Source organism: Zootoca vivipara, chromosome 6 (genome assembly GCF_965207765.1).
Source record: "Zootoca vivipara chromosome 6, rZooViv2.hap1.1, whole genome shotgun sequence".
Taxonomy (NCBI): domain Eukaryota; kingdom Metazoa; phylum Chordata; class Lepidosauria; order Squamata; family Lacertidae; genus Zootoca; species Zootoca vivipara.
In genome coordinates this window covers 65,706,243-65,731,152 of record NC_142589.1, presented here as the reverse complement: position 1 = coordinate 65,731,152, position 24,910 = coordinate 65,706,243, and the positions used below count along the sequence as shown (strand labels likewise).

The following is a 24,910-nucleotide window of genomic DNA, read 5'->3' as shown; positions in this document are numbered from 1 at the left end:
CAGTTATTTTGTGTTTCTTCCATTTGTGAATTATTGCACCAACTGCTGTCACCTTCCCACCATCTGCTTGGCAATAGTTTTGTAGCCCAGTCCAGCCTTGTGCAGGTCTACAGTCTTGTTCCTGACATTCTTGGACAGCTCTTTGGTCTTGGTCATAGTAGCTAGTTTGGAATCTGCTGGATTGATTGCTTCTGTTGACGTGTCTTTTGTACAAGTACTGTAACGAGCTGGGATTACAGGTAATACCTCTCCCTTACAGCAGGTGCTTCTAATCTCAGCTTGTTACATAGTGAAGATACCAGGTAGCCTGACATCTGGCTGGTTGATAGGGGATCAAATACTTATTTCACTCATAATGCACATCAATCTCTGACTTTTGTCTTCTGGGGGTTTTCCTGTTGTTATTCTGTCTCTCACAGCTACAATAAACCTACCATTAAAATTATGGACTGGTAATTTCTTCGTCAAACGGGCAAATTTAGCAGGGGATCAAATACTTTCCCCCCTCACTGTAGGTAAATTGTTCCATCTCCCTAATTTTGGCTGCCCTTTTCTGATCCTTTTTCAACTTTACAATATCCGTTTTGAAGTGAGGCGACCAGAACCGTACACAGTATTCCAAATGAGGTTGCACCACAGATTTGTGTAACAGTGTTATTTTCAGTTCCTTTCTTGAATTTCCTATCATGGAATTTGCCTATTTCAAGGTACACTAGGTCGGCATCTCTATCGAGCTGTCTACTGTGACCCCAAGATTTTGTTCCTGATCAGTCACTGCCAGTTCAGACCCCATGAAATTTAGAATTTTTACACTTTACACTTGTTCACACTGCTTTGCGTTTGTCATTTTACCACCTATTCACTCAGTTTGGAGAGGTCCTTTGGGAGCTCTTTGCAATCTCTTTGTTTTAACAACCCTGAACACAGTGTGATCAGCAAACTTGGCCACCTCATTCCTCACTCTTAACTCTAGATTGTTTATGAACAAGTTAAAAAGGACAGGTACCAATATCAGTCCCTTGAGGACTCACTTTTGACATCTCTCCATTCAAAGAACTGCCCATTTATTCATTCTGTTTGCTTCCTGCAACTTAACCAATTCCTGATCCACAAGAGAACGTCTCCTTTTATTCCTTGACTGCTAAGCTTACTCAGGAGTCCTTGGCAGGATCATGGCATGGGGGTTGGCCTTTTGCTGACAACCTTACAATCCTCCTCACTGTGTTGCCATGGGGGGGGGGATAATCCTAAAAACAAGAAGTAAGGAAATGATTCCTTTCCACAGCTATTACTTTCGATCAGGCATCCCCAAACTGCTGCCCTCCAGATGTTTTGGCCTACAACTCCCATGATCCCTAGCTAACAGGACCAGTGGTCACGGATGATGGGAATTGTAGTCCAAAACATCTGGAGGGCCGAGGTTTGGGGATGCCTGCTTTAGATGTTAGATGTTTTCAAAAAAGACATTAAGGACATCTATACACTTTACACCATGTCTAGTTCAGTCCTTAGTACTGTGTTTAGATTTCATTTCCCAGGCTATTCTAATTAAATGAACATGAGACTGTTATGTTTTTTAAAAAATAAATAAATAAAAACCAAATTTTACTTAAAAAGATTTTATTTTTGGTCTCTTGTTGCCCTGAAAGATTTGGGGAACATTTGGAAATTTGTGGCTTTCTATGATAAACTGCAAGAAAACATCAGGGACTTGTCACTTTTTCAATACCTGCAATGTAGCGTGTTTATAAATAAGTAGATGCTGAAATGTCACTGGGCAGCAGTTTGGACAAGCAATAGCCACAGAATGATACAAAGCTCTGTTATCCAGCACCTTTTCAAAGGCTGAATTGGGAACCAAGCCAGGCTAAACAGCATTGGAGAGTGGTGGGGAGCAAAGACCTTTCCAGTGAAATGGTTGAGAGAAGAAATAACAATACAAGTACAGCATGGGGTGCTTCAGGTTTTTAAAGATTGAAGAAGGCTGCTGCAAGTGCCCACTTGCTGGCTGAACAAACTGTAGAAAAATGGCATAAATTGACAAAATGTCCTTGACCGTGAAAAGGATGAGAGACAAATAGGACTTGTATGATTGTGAGCTGGTCAAATGTCAGCAACGGAAAAGGGTGTGAATAGCTAGAAAAAGCGGCATTTTTTATTTCTGTATGAGAACGACACACACACACACACACACACACTCACTCAAAGAGGGGTGATGCCAGCAAGGCATTGTAAATATTTGCGCCAATAAGACAATCCTGGCTGTTAGAAGGTTTAAAGGCTTGGTAGGAAAAGTATATATACATTACTTCTGAGTAAACATACAGTGATCTGAAAAGCTGTATGATCTAGAATAAAAAAAAAATTCCTTCCAGTAGCACCTTAGAGACCAACTAGGTTTGTCATGGGTATGAGCTTTCACGTGCATGCACACTTCTTCAGATAGTTCGTGCATGCACACGAAAGCTCATACCAATGACAAACTTAGTTGGTCTCTAAGGTGCTATTGGAAGGAATTTTTTAATTTTGTTTCGACTACGTCAGACCAACATGGCTACCTACCTGGATCTAGAATAGCTTTGCTAGGTCCAAATTAGAACTTTTAAATTGGATGAATGGGAAGCCCAAGGATCTTAGGCGGAATACTTTATCTGAGCAGGTGTCAAAGGTGGATGATGGTTCTTAAAGACTTGCAGTGGTCTTTCTGCCAAAAGTGGCAGACCATTGGAAATGGAGGCTATAGCTTTGTTATTACACCGCCCCCTACTTGCACCATGGAGGAGTAAACAAAACCACTTCGGCCAATTCCCGGCTCTTGTTCTGTTAATGAATTACGCAAAAGCACCGGCAGGAAATAAGGTCAGTCCTCTGTTGATATTTTAGGTCCTGCAGTTGTCCCTCATCAGTACTATGGAGTGGCTCCCTGGGGAGTGTATCCTGCCAGTCTCTTCCAACAGCAAGCTGCTGCTGCTGCCGCTGCAACAAATTCCTCAAATCAGCAGACCGCTCAGCAGACGCAGCAAGGACAGCAACAGGTGAGCACCAGTCTGTTTTTGCACCAGTTCATCTGCATAACTTGGGGCCAGCCAAGAAGAAGGTAGGTTCTCTGTGATGTGTTTTGTTAAACCAGCAACGGGGAACCTGTGGCTAACCACTGGCCATTCTTGTTGGGGTAGAGATGAACTGGGAGTCCCAATGATACCTGGAGGGCCACAGGTTCCCCATTCCTGTCTTAAACCCATATTAGATGCTCCAAAAGTATTGAGTGACTTCCTGTTGTTTTGAGAGGGACAGTTGTTGGCTGCTGGGTTGATAGATCATCTTTAGCGACTTGTGGAGTTCTGATTTCCAGGCTCCGAAGAATCTGGGCAAACTGGAAAAGGGGCAAAGGGGCTTCTGAGGTGCCTAGATATTACAGTGTAGTTGTGTTTATTTCATTCACATGGCTGCTCCATTCACACACAAACTATAGCAGATGAGGAGTTCATCCTTTTTTACATCAAGGGGAGTACGCAAATGAGGGGAATTTAAATTACGGAATGTTCCCTCTCCATACCTTGCTGGGCTCCATTGCTTCAGGCATTTTTCCTCTGCAATCTGTCTCACTTCCTGTACTGAAGTTGAGCTGGTCAAAAAGTGCTTGAAGCAATGCATCACAGTGTGGAAAGGATGAGGAGCCAAGATATGGTTTCACTTGCCAAACCTTGCATGCTATATTTCATGAAGAAAAAGAAATTGACTCCCCCTGCTAGCTTTTTATGTGAACAGGACAGAAGCACAAATGAATATAAACTGTTGCCCTTTCATGCCTAGTTTACCTTCGAGGGGATTTAAAGGCTTTTCATCTGAGCACAGACTTTAAAAAACTGAATTCCTTCCTCCAGGGAAGAGATGAAATCTTCGAGGTGGAGGTGGCAGCAGAGGGTGTGTGCTGACAGTTCTTAAACCCTTAAGACTTGAGTATGACGAGAAGTGGGTTTAAAATTGCAAAATGTAGATTATGGTTACATTGTCGCAAAAACGTCTCAAGATCAATTTTGCAAATCAGAATACATTTTTTTCTGAACTTCTTACAAGAGAGTACTGTAGAGCCAGTGTGTTGTAGCTGTTAACAGTGTTGCATTTGGTCTGTGGAGACACATTCACATCACAACTCAACCTTGAAGCTCACTTGGGTGACCTTGGGCCAGTTGCAGTATCTCAGTGTAGCCTACCTCACAGGGTTGTTAAGAAGATAAAAGCATGTGAGAGAGGAGGGGAGAGGATTAATTATACCACTATCTTGAACTCCTTGGACGGAAATATGTACTGTAATATGAAAGCAATAATAAACAAACATTCTGAAAGTTGCTCATTAATCAGGGTTTAACAATGGTCCCAGTATTAGGGACAGGAGGCATAAAGGACCTGGTAGGGTTGTCTGCTCACTGGAAGGACAGATCGTGAAGCTGAGGCTCCAATACTTTGGCCACCTCATGAGAAGAGAAGAATCCTTGGAAAAGACCTTGATGCTGGGAAAGATGGAGGGCACTAGGAGAAGGGGACGACAGAGGACGAGATGGTTGGACAGTGTTCTCGAAGCTACGAACATGAGTTTGACCAAACTGCGGGAGGCGGTGGAAGACAGGAGTGCCTGGCGTGCTATGGTCCATGGGGTCACGAAGAGTCGGACACGACTAAACGACTAAACAACAACAGGGTTGTCTTAGGCATTTGGGGTTGGTTGGTGCCTGCTGTGCTAGTGTAGCATCAACGAGATAGGTCACTGAAAACTGGCAGATAGAATGTGTTTATGTGTATTTGTGCATAGTAACAGAGAAGAGCATCTTTCTTTGGCCACCCAAGTTGTCCTCAAAGGTCTGGCAGTGATGACACTCTTGCCCTCACTGAGAACACTGTTCGGTAATGAGAATCTTGCTTTGTACTCAAGTGTGCTGAGCTGGACCTTCTTAAACAGAAAGCAGCAACAATGTTAAAAGTTGCCAGTTTCTTCCTTTGCCCATTGAAAATACATCCGTCCCTGTTTCATATATCCAAGACAAGAGTGCATATTTAGGAATATATTTTTATAGCATGGAGAAGGCAATAAATTCCATAGTCATTGCAAGACCTCCCTCAGTAAAACTGAAGTAAAATACAGTACGTTTATTGCTATTCATTGCCAAAGGAAGTTCAGGCTGTATTTTAAATTAGATCTGCTTCCAGAAGTTTGTAGAATTGTGGGCTTTGGTCTGTTAATTGTCAATTAGTCAAAAGTCCACACATTTCGGCAGCGCTTCGTAGCCAGTGTTTGTTTTTTCCTAGTAACCAATGAGGCTGCTTTTTCACTTTCTGCTCTATGGCAGCAAAGTGAGTGTCTTCTTTTTTGTACTTGGTCCCCTACAAAGTTTTTTTAAAAAAAAAAACGGGGGATGATTAGTGGAGAGAGAGTGTGTTTGCAGTCCCCTCCAACCTGTGACGCTGATGTAGCATGGCAGCACAGAATGCAGACTGGAGCTATTTTGAAAGCGGCACCCTCTTGTTTCTCTGTGCTGCCAATGGAAAGCCATTGGAATGTATGAAACCTTTGGTGTATACTAGAGGCTTTTCCTGTTGCTTGCCATAATCAAATTTGCAGTAGCCGCTGGCAATCATATTCCCAGACCGCTGTGGCTAACCAACTATCAGGATTGCATAACTCCATTTGCTTTCTGTGCCTTAGGTTCTCCGTGGAGGAGCCAGCCAGCGCCCTTTGACACCAAATCAAAACCAACAGGGCCAGCAAACTGACTCCTTAGTTGCTGCTGCAGCAGTGAATTCAGCTCTTGCTTTTGGGCAGGGGCTGGCAGCAGGAATGCCAGGTAGGAGCTTTTGATTCCTCGTAGCAACAGATCTTCCTAAGCTTTAAAAAGAGCCTAGAATTTTTTGGGGGGGGCGAGGGACAGCGGGCACATTGGGGGGATTGCATTTAATACACAGTAGAGGGGAGTGTTATGTAAAGTCTCTAATATGATTAACTGACCTGTTTTTGTAGGTTATCCAGTGCTGGCTCCTGCAGCTTACTATGACCAAACAGGTACTCTTGTGGTGAATACAGGGGCTAGGAATGGCCTAGGAGCTCCGGTACGACTAGTGGCCCCTGCTCCTGTCATCATCAGTTCCTCAGCAGCACAAGCAGGTAAGTCTCCCTATAATAGTTTGGGAAAGCAATGATTTCCTGTAGTTCCATATGTTCGTGATTGATACAGTCAGTGTATTAGAAATCCAATGAAGCAATGGCCCTCCTATAGAATTCAAATTATAGTGAATATTGAAGGTGGTGTCATTTTACATGTCTAGGAAGGCATATCACACACTAAACTAAAAATCCACAAGCTAAATCTTTGTGGTTCAAAATACCTGGCTAAAATAAAATAGTGTAGAATTATAGAGTTGGAAGGGGCCACGGGGAACATCTAGTCCAACCCCCTGCAATGCAGGAATCTTTTGCCCAATGTGGGGCTTGAACCTACGAGCTTGAGATTAAGAGGCTCATGCTTTACCAACTGAGCTGTTTCTCTTCTTCCCACACCACTTGGCCCCATTCTGGGGCCCAGCCAGAGCAGAAAATGTTGCAGCTGTGATTTTGACTACCCTCACAAATAAGAGTTTGGGCATTATTGCTAGATATGATAAATGAATGCACATAAGAGATGAAGGAAAAGGCAAGGCCTTGACTTAACCTTAAGGCTGCCCAGGATACTAGTGTAAAAGCAGCTGAACCACTTTGTGAGGAGCGCCATCAAATGCTGCATCAATGTGAACGGTCAGTTGTATACACAGTCTAATACAATTACATTTAATTTTAGAAGAAGGGATGTCTCAGAACAAGGGCAGTAATTTTATGGAAAGCTGGAAAAAAGACAGTTGGGAGGTTTTAAATCTTCTCATTACATCCAGAGCTTATTTAAGACCAATACAATAAAGGCTTACATAAAATGTATACTGCTACAAATTGGAAATGGCAAAACACAAAGCAAGGACCTGAAAATGTTGGCGTGATTGAAAAGCCAGAGACGGTAATAGGCACGAATGTTTCCTGTAAGGCAGCCTTCACCAACCTGGTGCTCTGCAGATGTTTTGGAAACATGGCCCATTTCCAATGGGATCAAAGAGGATTGTACTCCAAAACATCTGGAGGGGGGCACCTGGTTTAGTAAGACCACCAGAGGTGAAAAGAGCACAAACTAGGAAACATAATACCTTGATCATAAATCAATCCAAGATGTATTAGCCAATTGCTAACGAGAGAAAAGCTAGTGATAGTTTTCTTTATATGCATTAGGACAGTGGTTCCCAACAGGTGGTCCGAGGACCCCCAGGGGTCCGTGAGCTATGCCAGAGGGGTCCGCAAGATGCTATTAGAATAAAAAATATATTAAATATATTTCGTATGATAACAGATTTTTTGTTTTGGCCGCTTCCTGCATGAGCAGAGTCTAGCGCAAAACTAGAATTAGATAGAGGCAGTAGTTCTGCTGTATGCCGTTAGGTGGCGCTTTACAAACACTACTGTTTTGCAAAGAGGCAGCGCGCGCATTCTAAACGCTCACCTCCCCAAGATGCTTTGCGCGTGTCGGCTTCATTTGTGCGCTAGTGCACAGGTACCCTGTCTTCTCCATTCCCCTCCCTCCTCCCTGGCGCGCGCTCACTTTTTAATTTTAGGATTAGGAATTAATGGGGGTCCTTGTCACAATAGCGGCTCAATGAGGGGTCCTCGAGAAAATTTTGTTGGGAACCCCTGCATTAGGAAAACTGTCAGAGAAGCAGCAGGGCCATTAGACAGACAAAGTGGTTTGCCAGGGGAATAGCAGACAACCTAGATGAATTTTTAGTATCAGAATTTGTAGCAGAGTTCAGAAATGCATGTGCCTGAGCCATTTTTTTCTTCCTGAAGTAATCTTGAAGGAAAACAGAGAAAAGAGTACATCAGGACTCCTGGCAAGAAGTGAATGTGTGATAATATGGCAGTAGGCCAGGACTCGTGGCAGGAAAGGGGGGGTGGGGTCCAGGTCTACCATTCATAGTCAGTGGGCTTCTGGCAGACTTCCCCTCCATGCAGCTAAGGCAGGGATTGTGGTGCCTACCAGATGTTTGACCACTACTCTTATCAGCCCTAGCCAGCATGACCAACAGTTGGGGGTCATGGGAGTTTGTAGTTCAAAACATGTGTGGAGGGCAACAAGGTGGTGAAGGCTGCCATAAGCCAATGTAACAAAAATTCCAACATTTTAAAAAATTCTGTATATTGGGTGGGTTTTTTTAATGCTTTACCTCAAATTGAAATTAAAGGCACACTTCACTTGTGCCTTCAGAGATCTGCTTCTTAGCATGGTAAAGAGTAAGAGCTGTTTATGCTCAGGGCAGCCCAGCAGCACTGCCTCCAGCCTGGGATGGGGCGAGCTCAGAACTGATAACAAAGGAAAGGAAGCAACACAACTGCTTTCCTCTGTGGAGGCTGATTGAAAAGAGATGAGGTCAGAGCAGTAAATCCACATGGAGGTGTTGCAGTCAGCCTTTTCTAACTTCAGGCTTATGGGAACCTTTAATTTGTTACATTTATGCTTTGCAGCAAACCTGGGAATTGCTGACCTAGGTGCTAGGTGGAAATGGTTGCTGACCTGTTTTGTGGAGTAAACGCCAGGTGATGATGCTCAAATGATGGAAATGTAAGCAGGTTTCCCAAATTGCATTATTATTATTTTTTAAAAAACCTTTTCTTCTTTTTGGTAGCAGTTGCAGCTGCTGCTGCTTCAGCAAATGGTGCTGCTGGTGGTCTAGGAGGAACGACCAATGGACCATTTCGCCCTCTAGGGACTCAACAGCCGCAGCCACAGCAGCAGCCCACCAGCAACCTGGCATCCAGCTCCTTCTATGGCAACAACTCTCTAACAAGCAATTCCCAGAGCAGCTCACTCTTTTCTCAGGGCTCTGCCCAGCCTGCCAACACTTCCCTTGGCTTTGGGAGCAGCAGTTCCCTTGGTGCTACACTGGGGTCTGCATTGGGAGGCTTTGGAACAGCAGGTAGGAGTTGTGGTTGTCTTGAAGGGGAGGGCTGTGTGTGATGGGCGAGAACAAGCAAATCAGTTCTGAAGAAATTTAACAGTCGTGCCCTTGGTATACCCAGTAGCAGAAATTGCCTGTAGATCGTGTCTGATGCTTTCAGTTGCCACATGCCTTACATATGTACCAAGTTACAGGTAGGTAGCCGTGTTGGTCTGGATCGAAGTAAAATAAAAAAATTCCTTCAGTAGCACCTTAAAGACCAACTAAGTTTTTATTTTGGTATGAGCTTTCGTGTGCATGCACACGAAAGCTCATACCAAAATAAAAACTTAGTTGGTCTTTAAGGTGCTACTGAAGGAATTTTTTTATATGTACCAAGGAATGTTTTCTTTCTCTGCCCTTTCTCCAAAAGAGCTTAGGGGTGCTGGTCCATGTGGTCCTCCTTGTTTTCTCTAAATAGCTGTCCTGCAATAACTAGCTCAGGGCCCTCCAGTAAGTTTTATTGCTGAATGGGGATTTGGAGCCAGCCCTCCTCCATCTTATTCCCAGCATTATTCCCACTGATTCGCACAACTCTCCACTAAATGTACAGTGTAGAATGTGGAGCAGGAAAAAGCTATTCCGTTAACTTTAAGGAGTTCTTAAATGTCATGTTCAGATATTTCCATATTTCTTCTGTTTGTACTTCTCCTAGGCCAAAGGGTAGTACCTCTCCTTGTTAATATCCATATCCTCCCTTTCCCAATTGTTCAATGCCCCAATCAGATTTATCCTCCCATTTCTTCGTTTTGCAGTTGCAAACTCTAATACAGGCAGTGGCTCTCGCCGAGACTCTCTAACGGGCAGCAGTGACCTGTACAAGAGGACATCTAGCAACCTGACTCCTATTGGGCACAGTTTTTATAATGGCCTTGGGTTTTCCTCTTCTCCGGGGCCTGTTGGCATGCCTTTGCCTAATCAAGGACCTGGCCATTCTCAGACTCCACCACCGCCCTTATCTTCCCACGGATCTTCTTCAAGTTTAAACCTTGGTAAGGAGGTATAAATGCTGTTGCTCTGGGGTGGAAATAGGGACGTCTGTCTTCGTGCTTCTGAGAGACAGTTTGGGAAAATCATATCTCTGCTTAGGAGATAGGCCAAGAACAAGCTACATATGAATTTTTTGTTTCCACATGTCCCTTCGCTCTGAGCTGCAGTTAAACTAGAAAGCCTCTGATTTAACCAGCTTTCCATTTTGTCCCAACCAGGAAACTATGATTACCAGCTTTGGAAGAAGGCAGGTTATTAAACCACAGTTTGAAGTTGGCTTAATATTCCAATAGCCTGGTAATCATCATTTCCAAGGTCAGATGAAACAGGGAAACTGATTGGTTAGAGGCTTCCTGGTTTAATCATGGCTCATAGTGAAGGGGCTGTGTTTGTGGGCAAAAAACTTATGTATTCAATTGTAGCCCATTGTTTTGGTAAAGCGCTGCTTAACCATCGTGGTTGCCTATTTGGCTTGCTCTCTGCATATTCTAAAAGAAATTGGATGTCATATATTCATAATCGTTGGTGTGACCTCACACTAATAGCCTGATCTCCCTGTTACAAGTTATGGAAAACATTCAATTTTTTTGAAAAGGTTTAATAGATTTTCTGATAAGTTTATCCTCCAGGAAATCCAGAATTAAAATTTAAACCTGCTGTCCATGTTGCATGACATGATAAAATAAACAGGCTCTAAGAAGCAGCACATTTGTTTCCGCCCCCCGGGCAACAAATATACTTGTTAGATGAATTTCTCGGTATTTTGCCATCATTTCATGCCCTCCTTGTTGTGGAGAAACTACTGCGAGTTACTATTTACAACAACACACACACACACACACACACATGGTATGTTCCAAATGTCTTGCACTTAATCTACTGTACGGGAAATAATCTGGATTTACATGAATGACAAAGTGGAAGTGCCATCTGCGTATTTGGGTGTGTGTGTGTTTCTATAGAAGTTAATCCTTAAACAGAAGCATAGGAAAGAGCCTTATACTGAGTCAGACCATTGGTCCATCTAGCTCAGTGTTGTCTACACTGACTGGCAGTGGCTCTCTAAAATTTCAGGCAGGAGCCTTTCCTAGCCTTACCACTCACAAATTGATTGCGCTATATTGCCTTATTCATGGGTTTCTAATAAAGGAGGTATCAAGAATGAGACACAGCGACCCCTGTCACTCAGGCACTTCCACCTTCTCTTTCACAGATAAGAGGAGAAAAAGCTTTTTATTGTAGGCTAACTACGGTTCCCTGTAATGTCCAAACTCAGGAACTATAGTTAAACTATGGTTAATAAGAACAAACAAGGATCTAAAACGCAGCTTGATTTTGACTTTTTCACACTAACCATAGTATAAACAAAAGACCTTTCCTTGAGTTGTAGTGTCAGGAGAGAGTATCGTTAGTTTAAAAGTGGAAGCACTTGATCCCCTCTCCTTATTAGAGTATGCTCTGCCCTGGTTGCAGTCTGGGTTAAAAAAAATACATACATTGTATTCACAGCCCTGATTCCTTCTAATCAGCTGCCTGTTTACTGTAGTATTTCGACAAGGATTTTAAACTAAAATAACGGTCCCCTTGCAGGAGGGCTCCCAAACGGAAGTGGCCGTTACATCTCTGCTGCCCCTGGAGCTGAAGCCAAGTATCGCAGTGCAAGCAGTGCCTCCAGCCTCTTCAGCCCCAGTAGCACACTCTTCCCTTCACGTGTGCGTTATGGGATGTCGGATGTCATGCCCTCTGGTCGCAGCAGGCTGCTTGAGGACTTCCGTAATAACCGGTACCCGAACCTACAGCTGAGGGAGATTGCCGGGCACATCATGGAGTTCTCCCAGGATCAGCATGGATCCAGGTGAGATGGGGAAGCCAATTGAAAACAAATCACAGGGTCACCCTTTTGCACAAATGCTCCCAGGTATGTAGGGAGAGTGGGCATATGAACACCAACCTTACCTGTAGTGTCCTCTGGCATGCTCCCTCCACTTCAGGCTTCCCATATTGAAGGAGAAGGTCTGAAGGGGGCTTCCTAGCATGTTTAACTGAAGGTGCTTAGAAACCTCCTTGCAGCCAGGACCCTTCATCCGCAGGGAATCTAGGGGTGTCTCTTAATGCCTCCTGTGGAAGCCACCAGGATGTGTTGGGCTTGTTTTCTTCAGCTCTCTGCTAGTGGGCATACTCTTATTTAACTCATTTGAGTTAAAAGAAGCCTGGAGTTTTTATAGAGATGGCAGGGGGTTAGACCAGAATATCTCTGTGGTGGTTCTCCAGTTTGCAGCTGATCCTCAATTAAGCATGTGAGGCAGCTGAATGACTTTCGTCAAAATTTCAGCTCAGATAAAACCATAAACCCATTCTTTTTAATTGCAACCTCTGCAGATTTATCCAGCTTAAACTGGAACGTGCCACCCCAGCGGAACGGCAGCTTGTATTTAATGAAATCCTACAGGCAGCTTATCAGCTGATGGTTGATGTATTTGGAAACTATGTGATCCAAAAGTTCTTTGAGGTGAGTCATATCCAGGATGCTAACTATTTCTAGTAGTTGAACTGCTTCCATCTTAAAATAAGGATAATCTTATTTTGATTCTAATCTGTATGCTATCATTGCCTCTAGTTTGGCAGCCTGGAACAAAAACTTGCCTTGGCAGAACGTATCCGTGGCCATGTGCTCTCCCTGGCATTGCAAATGTATGGCTGCAGAGTTATCCAGAAGGCTCTTGAGTTTATCCCTCCAGACCAGCAGGTAATTGTAAGTTTCCATTTTAACTTTACTACTTGATGTTGAATGTTGTTGTTCAACTGAGTTACCTTGTTGTCCTTTGTTATGTGTGTGTGTGCGCTGTTGTTTTTTCTTTTAGTTTTTATGGTGCATCTGTTCTGTGACCTGTTTTCAGTGTGCAAATAGTAATATACCCGCAGAGATCAAGGCTAGGGATCCAGGGCTGAGAGGAATACTGTGCTTGAGTTTTCAGATCAGTTCTGTCAGGAACTTACTGAAGAAAGCATTACTTAAGGAACTTTTAAAAGTATGTTCTCCTGGTTTTCTTGGATCAGAGAAGTGCTGATCGGTGGCTAGGTCTGAGTCAGGAGGAACAGCAGCTGAAGAGATCCAACTTGCTCTCTGCCCCACAGATTAACAGCATGCTATGGAAATCCTCTCCTTGCTAACTGCAAGAATAGATGGAAATGTTCCTTCCTTTGGATGGAGCCATAGCTCAGTGGTAGAGCACATTCACTGTGTGCAGAATGCCCCAAGTTGAATAAAAGGATAAATTTGCAGATGATAAGGCCTCTTTCTCCCTAACACCCTAGAAAACTGCTGCCAGTGGACGATACTGGTTTAGATGGAGAATTGATCTGAGCCTGTTCAAGGCAGCTTCTTACTGCCTGTGTTCTTCTGATGCTTGCCAGTTGTGATTCTGGTGGTGCTTTCTCTCTCTCTCTCTCTTTGCCCCTTCTTCCATAGAACGAGATGGTCCGAGAACTGGATGGACACGTGTTGAAGTGTGTGAAAGACCAGAATGGTAACCACGTTGTGCAGAAGTGCATTGAATGTGTGCAGCCCCAGTCCCTGCAGTTTATCATTGATGCGTTTAAGGGGCAGGTAAGTGTGTTGAGGGTCTGTGTATTGCCGGGGTGGGGGTGGGGATTCTGTAAGATGCTGTATGAGTTTGGCATTTGCAACTTGAGCTCAGCTCAAAAAGCAGTTCGATTATCAAAATATTTCCCGTGAAAAGTAAGGAGTGTCTACACCATACCCTTTGCCTGAAATTGTATAGTAAGCTATTTTGTAGAGAAACGACTGGAAAATGCGATTATAGTGGTGAGATTCTATGTTGTTATTACACCATCAGTGTGCTCCTTGTTTGACAGAGCAATGTGAGCTAAAAAGATAGGCCCCTGACCTGAGAACACTGCACCCCAAAACCCCATTCTGAATATTGCCTGGGGAACTGGTGTTACAGATTATTCCACTGTAATATTATTAAGCTTGCTCCTAATTCCCTGCTGAAATTGAAGGTCTGAAGCCAAAATTATATAGGAGAGGTAGATTTTGATCAGCGTTTTGAACAAAGAAGGAAAAAAGGTAGCGATGGGTATATTGTAAGGGAGTTCTAGCAATGAAGAGCTCCTTTCAGGAAAGCTGGTGGAGCAAAGGCTGTAGCAGGTGTATAGCAGCATTATCTTTTTCTCATGAGCCCATTTGTGACCCAGGAGACCCTTGCCTTCTCCTACCTAAGAGCTACTTCTCTTTTCCAGAATTGGACTCAGCACAAACTTTTAAATGGTGATACAAATACATCAGGGCAATGAAAAAGGTTTTTGAAAGCTGGGCTGACAATCTTAAACTCTCAGCTGCACCTGTCTGTTTATAATAAAGGTTCTGAAGCAGAGTAGACTTTGTTTCACAGCTTTCAGAGCCTCCCCCTAGCCGAGTAATCATATATAATACCTTTTACGTCCTGCGGAATATTTCAGTTTTCTGTTTGTTGAACTTTAGGCTGTTCTGAGTATAAGGATTTTTTCCCTGTCCTCACTCGTTTCTGTTGAACTCAGGTGTTCGCCTTGTCTACCCACCCATACGGCTGCCGTGTCATTCAGAGGATCCTTGAGCACTGTCTACCTGAGCAGACTCTCCCCATCCTGGAAGAGCTTCACCAACACACAGAGCAGCTTGTGCAGGTAGTGCTTGGGGGTAAAAGAAGGTTGCCTGCAAACCATAGGGGCTCTTGTGCCTTTTAAGGCTTGAATAGACTGAAGAGATTTCCAGGGCCTGTTTTATCCCACCACAGTGCTGGGATTGTGGTGGAATCTCCCATTCTGTAAATATCCTTACAGCTAGACAAGCCCTCTGGGAGTGTTTGGGGCTGGCAGCTCTATTACCAAAGTTATTTTAAAACACTCCCAGAGTGACTTGTATATGGTCTTACTTGGCCACCTCTGTCAGCTTCTTTCTTTTATTTGAAAATTTATAACCCACTATTGCATAAAATATAACAATGCAGCTTACAACATACAGAATCCAGCCTACATTGCTCACTTGCTTCGCAAGAATGTCTTCACAGCTCCTAAGGACTAGAAACTCAAATAAAAGCTTTGAATTCAGGAAGCCGAATGTTGTACCCTATACCACATTCTGCAATTTGTTTCTGTCCTGTCATTTATGTGCTCTGAATATAATACAACCTGGACTTGGGGTGGAGGGGTGGAGTGTTCACAATTAAACTACGGTTGGGCTTACAATAACGTGAGCAAGGCCACTAGCAGTCTCTTGCCATGATGCAAAATGTGTGTACATTGTATGCTTTAGGGCCAGATTGCCAAAGGTTATGCTTAGGGTAAAATATAAGGTAATGTTTATATTTAATTTGTAATTGTATGAAATATCAACTTGGGGACCTTATGTATGCCACCATGAGCTCTGAGAAGGAGAGGCTGAATGTAAATAAGTTCCCATATACATCAGTAGTTTCATTTTCATTGTGGGTTATTAATACTGGATTTGGCTATGTACTTAGGTGCTTTTGAAGAGCGTTAAGAACTTTTGTTGTTCCAGAATGCAGCACCAGGTTGTTAACTGTGTCCCACTGTATTCATGCCATCTTAACAGTGTTTAAAGGTCTTCACTGGCTCCCAGTCTGATCCCAGTTTCAATTCAGAGTACCTTGTTTTAAGCTCTAAAAACAGGCTGGGATAAGGTTATCCAATGAACCGTTCTTGCATGTAAACCTTTCTGTTCCTAAAGCTCATCTTCTGAAGGAGGCTGTACTCCATTTGCCTCTGCCTAGGGGGGTTAGGCAGAGGGAGGTGGCATGGGACAGAGCCTGTTAAGTGATGGTGCCCCATTTGTAGGCTGCCCTCTCCAGAAATATTTGTGGCACCTCCTCTTCTATCTTTTAGGCACCAAATTAAGACGGTATTATTTACCTGGGCCTTTGGTGAGTTTTACAGAGCACTCTGTTATTCCTGATTCTTTCTTGTGTGTTGAAGTTTTATTATTTTATTTTAAAAATGTTTTATGAGGTTTTATTGTCATTTGCTGTGTTTGTAAGCCACCTTGAAGGCGGCTCCTTATGGTGGGAAGGCAGAGAGCAAATGTCACAGAGAAAGAAAGAAAAAAACAACGCAAGTTCTAAGGATTTCTGGTACACGAGGTTCTATTAGAGCTGATGTGCTCCTGCTTGTCTGCCCAACAGGATCAGTATGGGAACTATGTCATCCAACATGTACTTGAACATGGGCGACCTGAAGATAAAAGCAAGATCGTGGCTGAAATTAGGGGCAATGTGCTGGTGCTGAGTCAGCATAAGTTCGCCAGGTAATGTGTGTTCCTTGTGTTTTTCTAAACGCGCGCACACACACACACACACACACACACACACACCCCCTCTAGATTACACCAGAGGGTGTGGGGAGAATCCAGCTTAGTGTACCATTACGAAAATAAGAATACTGACAGAAACTGAACAGGATTTCTTAGTGCGACGTGAGCAGGATGGGAGACTTAATTTCTAGTTGTTTACCATAGCTGCTAAATAGTAGCCATTGTTATCCATGGTGCAAGCTTTCATTGAATGTGTGTGTGTGTGTGTGTGTGTGTGTGTAATAAAATGAATAGAACCTCTTGAATATAAAGCTTACATTATGTGTGGTCTTGATTGAAGTTCTTATTGGCTTAGTTCAGATGGTATCGCCAAAAGGGTACAGATTTGTGCATAGTGGTTCCTTCTGTGCTTTCCTGGTTGAAGGTGGCAGGTGTGTCCATGTGCTGTGGCATAAAGCAGTTGCGCTAGTCTAGGATGTATATACACCTCTTGTTTCCAGCCCTTTAGTGGCATGGGTAGCGAAGACTTGATGCATCCACAAATGTCAGTGAGCCAACATTAGCAAATGCTACCAGTAGATGCATTTTGTTGAGTGGTAGGGAAACAAGAAACGACGTCTGCATCCAGCTTCAGGCAGCCCAAAGACTAAAATCAGCCCTGGCCATTTCTGTTATGTACCCATTCTGCATTCTCACACAGCAGTGGAGGTGCTAGTGTCACCATTCAAGTGTAAAACTCCTCTCTGCTTTGGGAAGCATGTGGTTGTTGTTGTTTTTTGGTACTGTGCTTGGGTATTGCGGATAACCTGTGGCCCTTTTGCCTTGCTGCAGCAATGTTGTGGAGAAGTGTGTTACGCACGCCTCCCGCACTGAGCGTGCCATGCTGATCGACGAGGTGTGTAGTATGAACGATGGCCCTCACAGTGCCTTATACACCATGATGAAAGATCAGTATGCCAACTATGTGGTACAGAAAATGATTGATGTGGCAGAGCCGGCCCAGAGGAAGATTGTCATGCACAAGGTAAGCGCCTGGCCAGTTGTAGTGAACTGAGCAAAGCCCAGAGAGAGCAGGGGAGGTGAAGAGTCCCAGAGAGACCAGCCTGGAGGACTCCACTCCCTTGTCCCAGGGAAATAAAAGTTGCCACTGCTCTCTGCTGCTGCTAGCATTCTGTCTTCTTTGTAGATTTTATATACACCTTTAAGAAGGCGACTCGAGTCCTGAACTCTACATAAATAATACAAGGCAAACAAATTTCCACACATTTGCTTATTTTGCATCATTCTGCTTGTGCATTATCATAAGGAGGATGAGAGAGAACCTATTTAATTCAAAGGAACAGCAACTCTCAAGGGGTCAGGTGTTGCTTGTGTGTTAATGCAAATATTACATTGTTGAGAAGAGCCAAAAGGGCAAAGTATAGGTACGCAGAACAACACGGGGCAGCTCTGGAGGAGACAGCTCATACAGGTGCATGGAAAGATGGTCTTATTCTGAGTGATGAACATTGACAAGCTAGTTTTTCTCAGTTATTTCCCCCCTTAAATCATACTTAGTAGGTTGTCAGTAGCAGTAACTAGTGGGAAAATTAGCAATAAATAACTACAGTAGTACAAGTGTGTTTTTTTATTACACTTGCATCTGATGAAATGGACTCTAGCCCATAATACATTTGCTGCTGTCTATCATTTCACAAGATTTGTTGTTTTTAATTCCAGAGGGATAGTCTTTTACAGTGAGCACACACACAAGTCACCTTGCAGCACTGGTTTATTGCAGCAGAAGCCTTTTGTGAATCTGATGAAGTGGGTTCTAGACCTTGAAAGCTTACGTGGCAATAAATCAGTTGGTCTTTAAAGTGTCGCAAGTGTGTTTATGCTATTGACTTTAATGAGCACTTGAAACATTTACATACCGTAGCTCTTGAGAATGAACTAGGTTCAGGAAACGTAGTAACTGTAATACATGCTTGGTGCAGAAGAAAACGAGGGTTTTCTTGCAGATTTCTTTAGAACGCACAATAGAAACAAAGGTTCCCTAGCAAATTACCTCTCGCTTTTCTTCAGAGGCAATCCGCCCTGTAGGAATTCAGTTTGCAAACATTTCTCTGTTTCAGAATAACATGTAGGATTCATCATGACCTATAGCAGGCATCCCCAAACTGCGGCCCTCCAGAGGTTTTGGCCTACAACTCCCATGATCCCTAGCTAACAGTACCAGTGGTCGGGGAAGATGGGAATTGTACTCCAAAACATCTGGAGGGCCGAAGTTTGGGGATGCCTGACCTATAGCTTTGGTTACAGGAGTGGTCCTCTGTATATTATTCAGGATTCATGAGCATCATTTGCATGGATTGTTCCTAAACTCCTTTTAACCCTTTTGTCTTCTAGATCCGGCCCCACATTGCCACTCTCCGCAAATACACCTACGGAAAACACATCTTGGCCAAGCTGGAGAAGTACTACATGAAAAACGGGGTTGACCTCGGGCCCATTTGTGGACCACCAAACGGTATCATCTGAAACAATGAGCTACAGAAGAGAGCCATTGACCACCTGGAATTTACAGCCAGCAACCGCTCATATTCCAATATATGCTTTGAAAATATTCATGGTTGCTCAACGTAGACGCGAGAACTACAAGAAAAAGAAAAGAAAAGGCAAAAAGACCCTTTGTAAATTTCTTTAATTTTATTCTGCATAACATGTACTAATTATTTTTTTAAATACTCAATTGCCCTGCTGTTTCAGTGGTGTATAGAATTCTTGTACATAGGCAACAGATGTACATGGAAAGCCACAATTTTTTGTTCACTGATGTAACTATTTCAAATATGGAAACTTTCAGGGTGGCTAATTGAATTTAAATGAAATTCCCATTTTTAACTCCTCTACCTTAAAGACAGAGCTTTTTTTTTTTAAATGCCTGTTCTGTTCTCTTTTAGTCAAAACTCAAAAGAGAAGTTCAAAGTTTTAGTTAAATTGCACAAATCTGCATTTAGCAGTTTATAAATTTAAAGAAAATCAATTTGCTAAAGCTCCGATTAAGATAAGTTTTTAAGTTTCAGAGACTTTTAAAATTCCTTTTTCTTAGTATTAACGTGCTAAAGAATTAAGCTTAGCAGTAAATATCGGGAGAGAACACACACCAAGGAAGCTTTTAAATGTAGACAATGGGTGTGTAGTTACTGCCTACTCCAGTTTCTTCTGTTAACACGGAGGCAATTTTTTTATTATTATTTAGCATGTAGAGAAAAAAAATCCAACTCAACTTTGGTCTTGCTTCTATAAATATATAGTGTATACTTGGTGTAGACTTTGCATATATAAAAATTTGTAGTATTTTCTTGTTTTGATGTCTAATCTGTATCTATAATGTACCCTAGTAGTGGAACATACTTTTGATTGTACAATTGTACATTTGTAAACCTCTGTAATGTAAATGTGGAGAAGTTTGAATCAACATAAACCCATTTTTGGTAAGAAAATAAATTAGCAAACCCTGTGCATTTCAGTGTATATTCACCCCTTTTATGGTCGTAGCATATAGTGTTGTATATTGTAAATTGTAATTTCAACCAGAAGTAAATTTTTTTTTCTTTTGAAGGAAATGTTCTCTTTATACAGCCTGGTTAATGTTTAAAAGAAATGCTTGGTTTTTTATTTGTCACCTAGTCAAGAGAGTAGCAATCCTTTCTAAATGTTCTACACAAATGATTCAGTTCAAAAATAGTGTTTATTTGACTTTAAAAAGAAAAAGTAACGTTTTACTTATTTTGTGGCAGTAAAAAAGTGCAGAAAAGTACAACCCCCCCCCCTAGTATTCCTTTACAATCAGAGTCCCCCTTTCACCTTGTAAAGTGTGAATCACTTTGCCTTTTTGTACAGAAGATAAACTGTATTTTGCATTTTGTCTACTTGTAAGTGAATGTAACATACTGTCAATTTTCCTTGTTTGAATATAGAATTGTAACACTACACGGTGTACATTTACAGAGCCTTGTGTATATTTCCAATGAACCTTTTTGCAAGCACACTTGTAACCATATGTGTATAATTAACAAACCTGTGTATGCTTATGCCTGGGCAACTATTTTTTGTAACTCTTGTGTAGATTGTCTCTAAACAATGTGTGATCTTTATTTTGAAAAATACAGAACTTTGGAATCTGGGTTTGTGTTTCATTTGAATATTTTCAATATAGTGCACCAGGTCAAAAATATTCTTACTGTTTGTCTGTCTTTCTTTCTGACTTGAAAAGTGTCATTTGAGGGAACCGCTAAGAACTGAGTAGTTTCTGTAATGGAATATTTATTAATTGTGGTTACATACTGTCTTGTCAAAATACTCAAGGCTTATAGCAGAGCTTTCCAAACTTTTCATGTTGGTGACACACTTTTTAGATATGCATCATTTCGTGACACAGTAATTCAGTTTTACTAGCAAACCGGAGGTTAAACTAACCCCTTTCCAGCCCCGGGAGAAGCGTTCATGTGACACACTAACATGTAGCACTCAGTTTGGAAAGCTCTGGCTTATAGCATAGAGTCAGAGAGATGATACAAGACGAATGGAGAGAGAAAAATCCATGCCGATAGTATTCCTTACATGATGAAGTCACATTACGATCAGGCAGTTGTAGTTTTTTGGTCGGGGGGGGTACTGGAGCAGAAGGCAAAGGGTTAACTGCTCTTCAGGAAGAAGGCAGGGACTATTTAAGCCTTCCTGAAGGGGAGAAATACTTTACTTTTTTGGCTCTGCCTTCTGGAGAAGAGCAAGGTAGCTTGCTGTTCCTGAGCTCTCTCGCTTCTGTGTAGCTTATAGGCCCAAAGCCTAGAGCAAAAAAGGAAAAGAAAGAAATGTGAGGTGGTCTTGGTGTTGCGATGGTGCCTGATGTTCTCCATTGTGCACAGCCTATTAGTTTGCAGTGAGGTCTACTACTCTGGTAAAGAAGGAACCAGCTCTCACCTGGAGTTTGTACCCACTTCTCAGAAAACTGCTCTCCAACATGGGAGAATTCAGTCTTGCTACCAAAAGAAGCATAGCTCCTGACTAGTTCTTGAAAGCCAGCAACATTAAGATTCCAATCTTTGTGGCTCATCAGCCTTTTTGAAGTAGCTTTGCAAAATGTGAAGAGCCAGAGCAGCAATTTGGGCGCACTGCTAATTCAATCTAAGGTCCTTTGGTGAAGATACCACAAGTAAAAATGTTGGAAACAGCTTAAAACAATTTGCAATCACAGGCACAAGGTGCCACCCCTAGGTCTCAGGTTTGGACCCTGAAATCTCGGGCTGAGATGCTCCTAATCTGGCAATTCTCCCGGACCACCCCACCCCTGAGCAGCTGAGGGTGGTGGGAAAACAAGAGCAGAGGAGGGCCTTAACACCTGAGGGTGTCGGGGGGGAGGAGCCTGAATAATTCTGGGCTTTAAACACTAATATAAGCACCTTGAATTGGGTCCCAAAATAAATTGACAACCAATTTATTTACCACAGTACTATTGAATGAATGGTTCACTAATTTTTCATCAAGTTTGGAAAGTTTTCTTCTTGCTGCAACTTGTCAAAGCCAACAAGGACTTTAAAACAAATTCAACAACACCGTTCAATGTCATGCAAAAGCTTGGCATTAATGTATATTAAGCAGAACCTGATCTGCTTTTCTGGAGTAGTAACACAGTGGATCCAAGGCAATAATAAACCCCGCCAGCCCAAAGTACAAAATAGTTCTCAATTCACCCATTTCATTAAAAAGTGCATCTCTTGTTAAGTCTTCCAGAGCCCAGCTGGCAATGAGATCCAGATTGATAAGACCATCAATAACAAATTCCTTTTTAAAAAAAGCATCACTAAGATCAGTCTTAAACCAATGAAAACATTTCATTCATGGATCTGAAGTACTTTTGAATTCTTCAACGCAGCTATTTCCCCATATTATCAGTAGTAATGGTCTATAGCCAGTTTATATACTGTATTGCATTGCTCCCCGATGTAGCCGTCTGTGCTCAAAGCAGCCCTCGAAAAACCCAGTCTAAGTACAGAAGTACAATAATACATTAAGAAGCATAACGACACAACAACATCTGACGAAGTGTGCATGCACACGAAAGTTCATACCAAAATAAAAACTTAGTTGGTCTTTAAGGTGCTACGGAAGGAAAATTTTTTTTATTTAACACAACAACATAACACTGAAAAAATAAGCAATTAACTGTTTAACAGGCATCAGAATTTAAGTGAGCATAAAGCACACCAACAGCTAAGTTAAAAACAAAACATCCAATAGCTTCACACCCAAAAGAAGCCCCAAAGCTGTTGGTAGGGGAGCTTTAGGTAGTGATGTTTAAACAAAATAAAAAAAATTCCAGTAGCACCTTCGAGACCAACTAAGTTTGTCATTGGTATGAGCTTTCGTGTGCATGTACACTTCTTCAGATACACATAGCTCATACCAATGACAAACTTGGTTGGTCTCTAAGGTGCTACTGGAAGGATTTTTTTTATTTTGTTTTGACTATGTCAGACCAACACGGCTACCTACCTGTAGTGATGTTTGCTACTTCATTTGTGAAACACTCTAAACATTTCACTTTTCTCTCTGCCCCCCAATTTCATGCTTTAAAAGTGCTTCTTCATTCCCATTACGACAGAACAAAAGATGAAGTTTGCTAATCCTGATTTTTTTAAAAAATGAAATACCCTAAGCATATGCACTGTAATACACACAAATCACCAAGACCTCAGGAGTAAAACAGTTTGCTTCTGCTGTCCTGATGCTAAACTTCTCTTGAGAATAGTCACCATTTTTATTGTAGGAAAAGATAACACCATTTTAAAAGTAAAAATGATAAAAATTAGTTTTGCGTATATCCTTACATTATCATAGTCTTAAATTATCAGCTTTATTCTCTAATTATCCCCCTCTGTATCAGCATATGGTTTAGACCACATGGGGGTGCTGTGCTACCTACCGTAGCTCATGCTTCTAACTGCCGCAAAGGCAAGAACTGTAAAGGAACACGGTCGCTTGAACCGCTGAATTGGAGCAAATGTCAACCAGGTTCTCTGCTGAATGATATTTTCTCTGATTCAGCAATAAGATGTGGGTTTTCCGAGGAAAGCGCCGGGGCGAAAAAAGAAATGCTCGGGCACAGAGCTTTAAAGCATGGACGTTCCCTGGAAAGTGCGGTGCAAAAGGAAGTCTGGATGAGCCCTAAGTGGCTTTCCTGGGTTTGGGGAAAGGATATCTCCCAACCTGACTTGGAGATGCCAGGAATTGAGCCTGGGAGCTTGTGCAATGTGCATTCAAAGCAGATGCTCTATAACCCTTCAATACATGTATTGTGGAATGAGCTTGCAAAGACCAGAGCCCAATTTGTCAGCAGCAGGTAATGGCAATCTGTTCTAGGGACTATGCTGTGATGAAAAGATAAGATGGTCCTTTGACTGCAGGCTCGCCATCTAACAGACACATTGCAGAAGGTGGGAGGGGAGAGACAAGCGAGGAAATGCAGGTATCAGGTGTTGAAGTGACATACACCGAGTTGAAGTGTTACTGCCTGCGATTGCAATAGTAGTGCAGAGGAGGAGTGCCGGGTTGCCCTTGCAGACTGTCCTCCAACCAGCAGTGGTAGCAGGCAGAGCAACTAATTCAAGTTGTGCCCCCATCCTCCTCTTGGCTGAGTTCTCCAAGGGAAACAGAGGAGGAGGAGGAGGAGGAGGAGGAGGAGGAGGAGGAGGAGGAGGAGGAGGAGGAGGAGGAGGAGGAGGAGGAGGACGACGACAATCAGCTCCATGCCCCAAACTGGTAAGAAAGAAGGCAGGCACACATGGCGGGGGCAACCTGTCTCCTTGATCCTTGCCCATCCTGGCTTATAAAAGCTAGCCGGGAAGGGCTGGGCGATGGGCTTCGCGGGTTGGTAAATGCTTCTCTCCATGAGGGAGCCTTCCCAGACCCGCTGAAAGAGGCGGTTATTAAACCGCTTCTTAAAAAACCATCTTTAGATCCGGCCAATATGGCCAACTATCACCCAGTCTCAAATCTTCCATTCTTGGGCAAGGTGATTGAGTGAGTGGTTGCTGAACAACTCCAGGCACGCCTGGAAGAAGCGGACCATTTGGATCCCTTACAGTCAGGATTCAGGCCTCATCATGGGACTGAAACTGCCTTGGTCGCACTGGTTGATGATCTCCGGCGGGCTAGGGACAAAGGTGAGAGTTGTTTCCTAGTTCTGCTGGATCTCTCAGCGGCTTTTGACACCATCGACCATAACATCCTTCTGGACCGTCTAGAGGGCTTGGGAGCTGGGGGCACTGTCATGCAGTGGTTCCGCTCCTTCCTCCTGGGCAGTGTTCAGAAAGTGGTGGTGGGGGATGAGTGTTCAGACCCCTGGGCTCTCACTTGTGGGGTGCCTCAGGGTTCTGTCCTCTCCCCCATGCTTTTTAACATCTATATGCAGCCGCTGGGAGAGATCATCAGGGGGTTTGGGCTGGGTGTCCATCAGTATGCTGATGATACCCAGCTCTACCT

General features: G+C 42.9%; 1 protein-coding gene and 1 non-coding gene across 16 annotated transcripts in view; both read left to right on the top strand.

Moving 5' to 3' along the window:
• PUM1 (pumilio RNA binding family member 1) overlaps positions 1–20,552 on the top strand; it is a 53,305-nt gene extending 32,753 nt beyond the window's left edge. For 6 of the 15 annotated variants that reach the window (XM_088672482.1, XM_035117509.3, XM_035117513.3 and 3 more), the window contains exons 10-22: positions 2,884–3,035; positions 5,702–5,840; positions 6,014–6,157; positions 8,752–9,042; positions 9,819–10,055; positions 11,644–11,908; positions 12,433–12,562; positions 12,671–12,805; positions 13,523–13,660; positions 14,614–14,739; positions 16,254–16,375; positions 17,213–17,405; positions 18,773–20,552. In XM_088672482.1, coding sequence (XP_088528608.1) covers positions 2,884–3,035; positions 5,702–5,840; positions 6,014–6,157; positions 8,752–9,042; positions 9,819–10,055; positions 11,644–11,908; positions 12,433–12,562; positions 12,671–12,805; positions 13,523–13,660; positions 14,614–14,739; positions 16,254–16,375; positions 17,213–17,405; positions 18,773–18,904 — 2,204 coding nt within the window. In that variant the 3' untranslated portion in view covers positions 18,905–20,552. The remainder of the gene's footprint in view (positions 1–2,883; positions 3,036–5,701; positions 5,841–6,013; positions 6,158–8,751; positions 9,043–9,818; positions 10,056–11,643; positions 11,909–12,432; positions 12,563–12,670; positions 12,806–13,522; positions 13,661–14,613; positions 14,740–16,253; positions 16,376–17,212; positions 17,406–18,772) is intronic. The other 9 variants (XM_035117520.3, XM_035117515.3, XM_035117514.3 and 6 more) reach the window with 3 other exon arrangements.
• LOC118088056 (small nucleolar RNA SNORD103/SNORD85) lies at positions 4,859–4,944 on the top strand. Its single transcript, XR_004692916.1, has one exon. It is a non-coding gene; the product is annotated as a small nucleolar RNA SNORD103/SNORD85 (small nucleolar RNA).
• Positions 20,553–24,910: the final 4,358 nt, after the last annotated feature.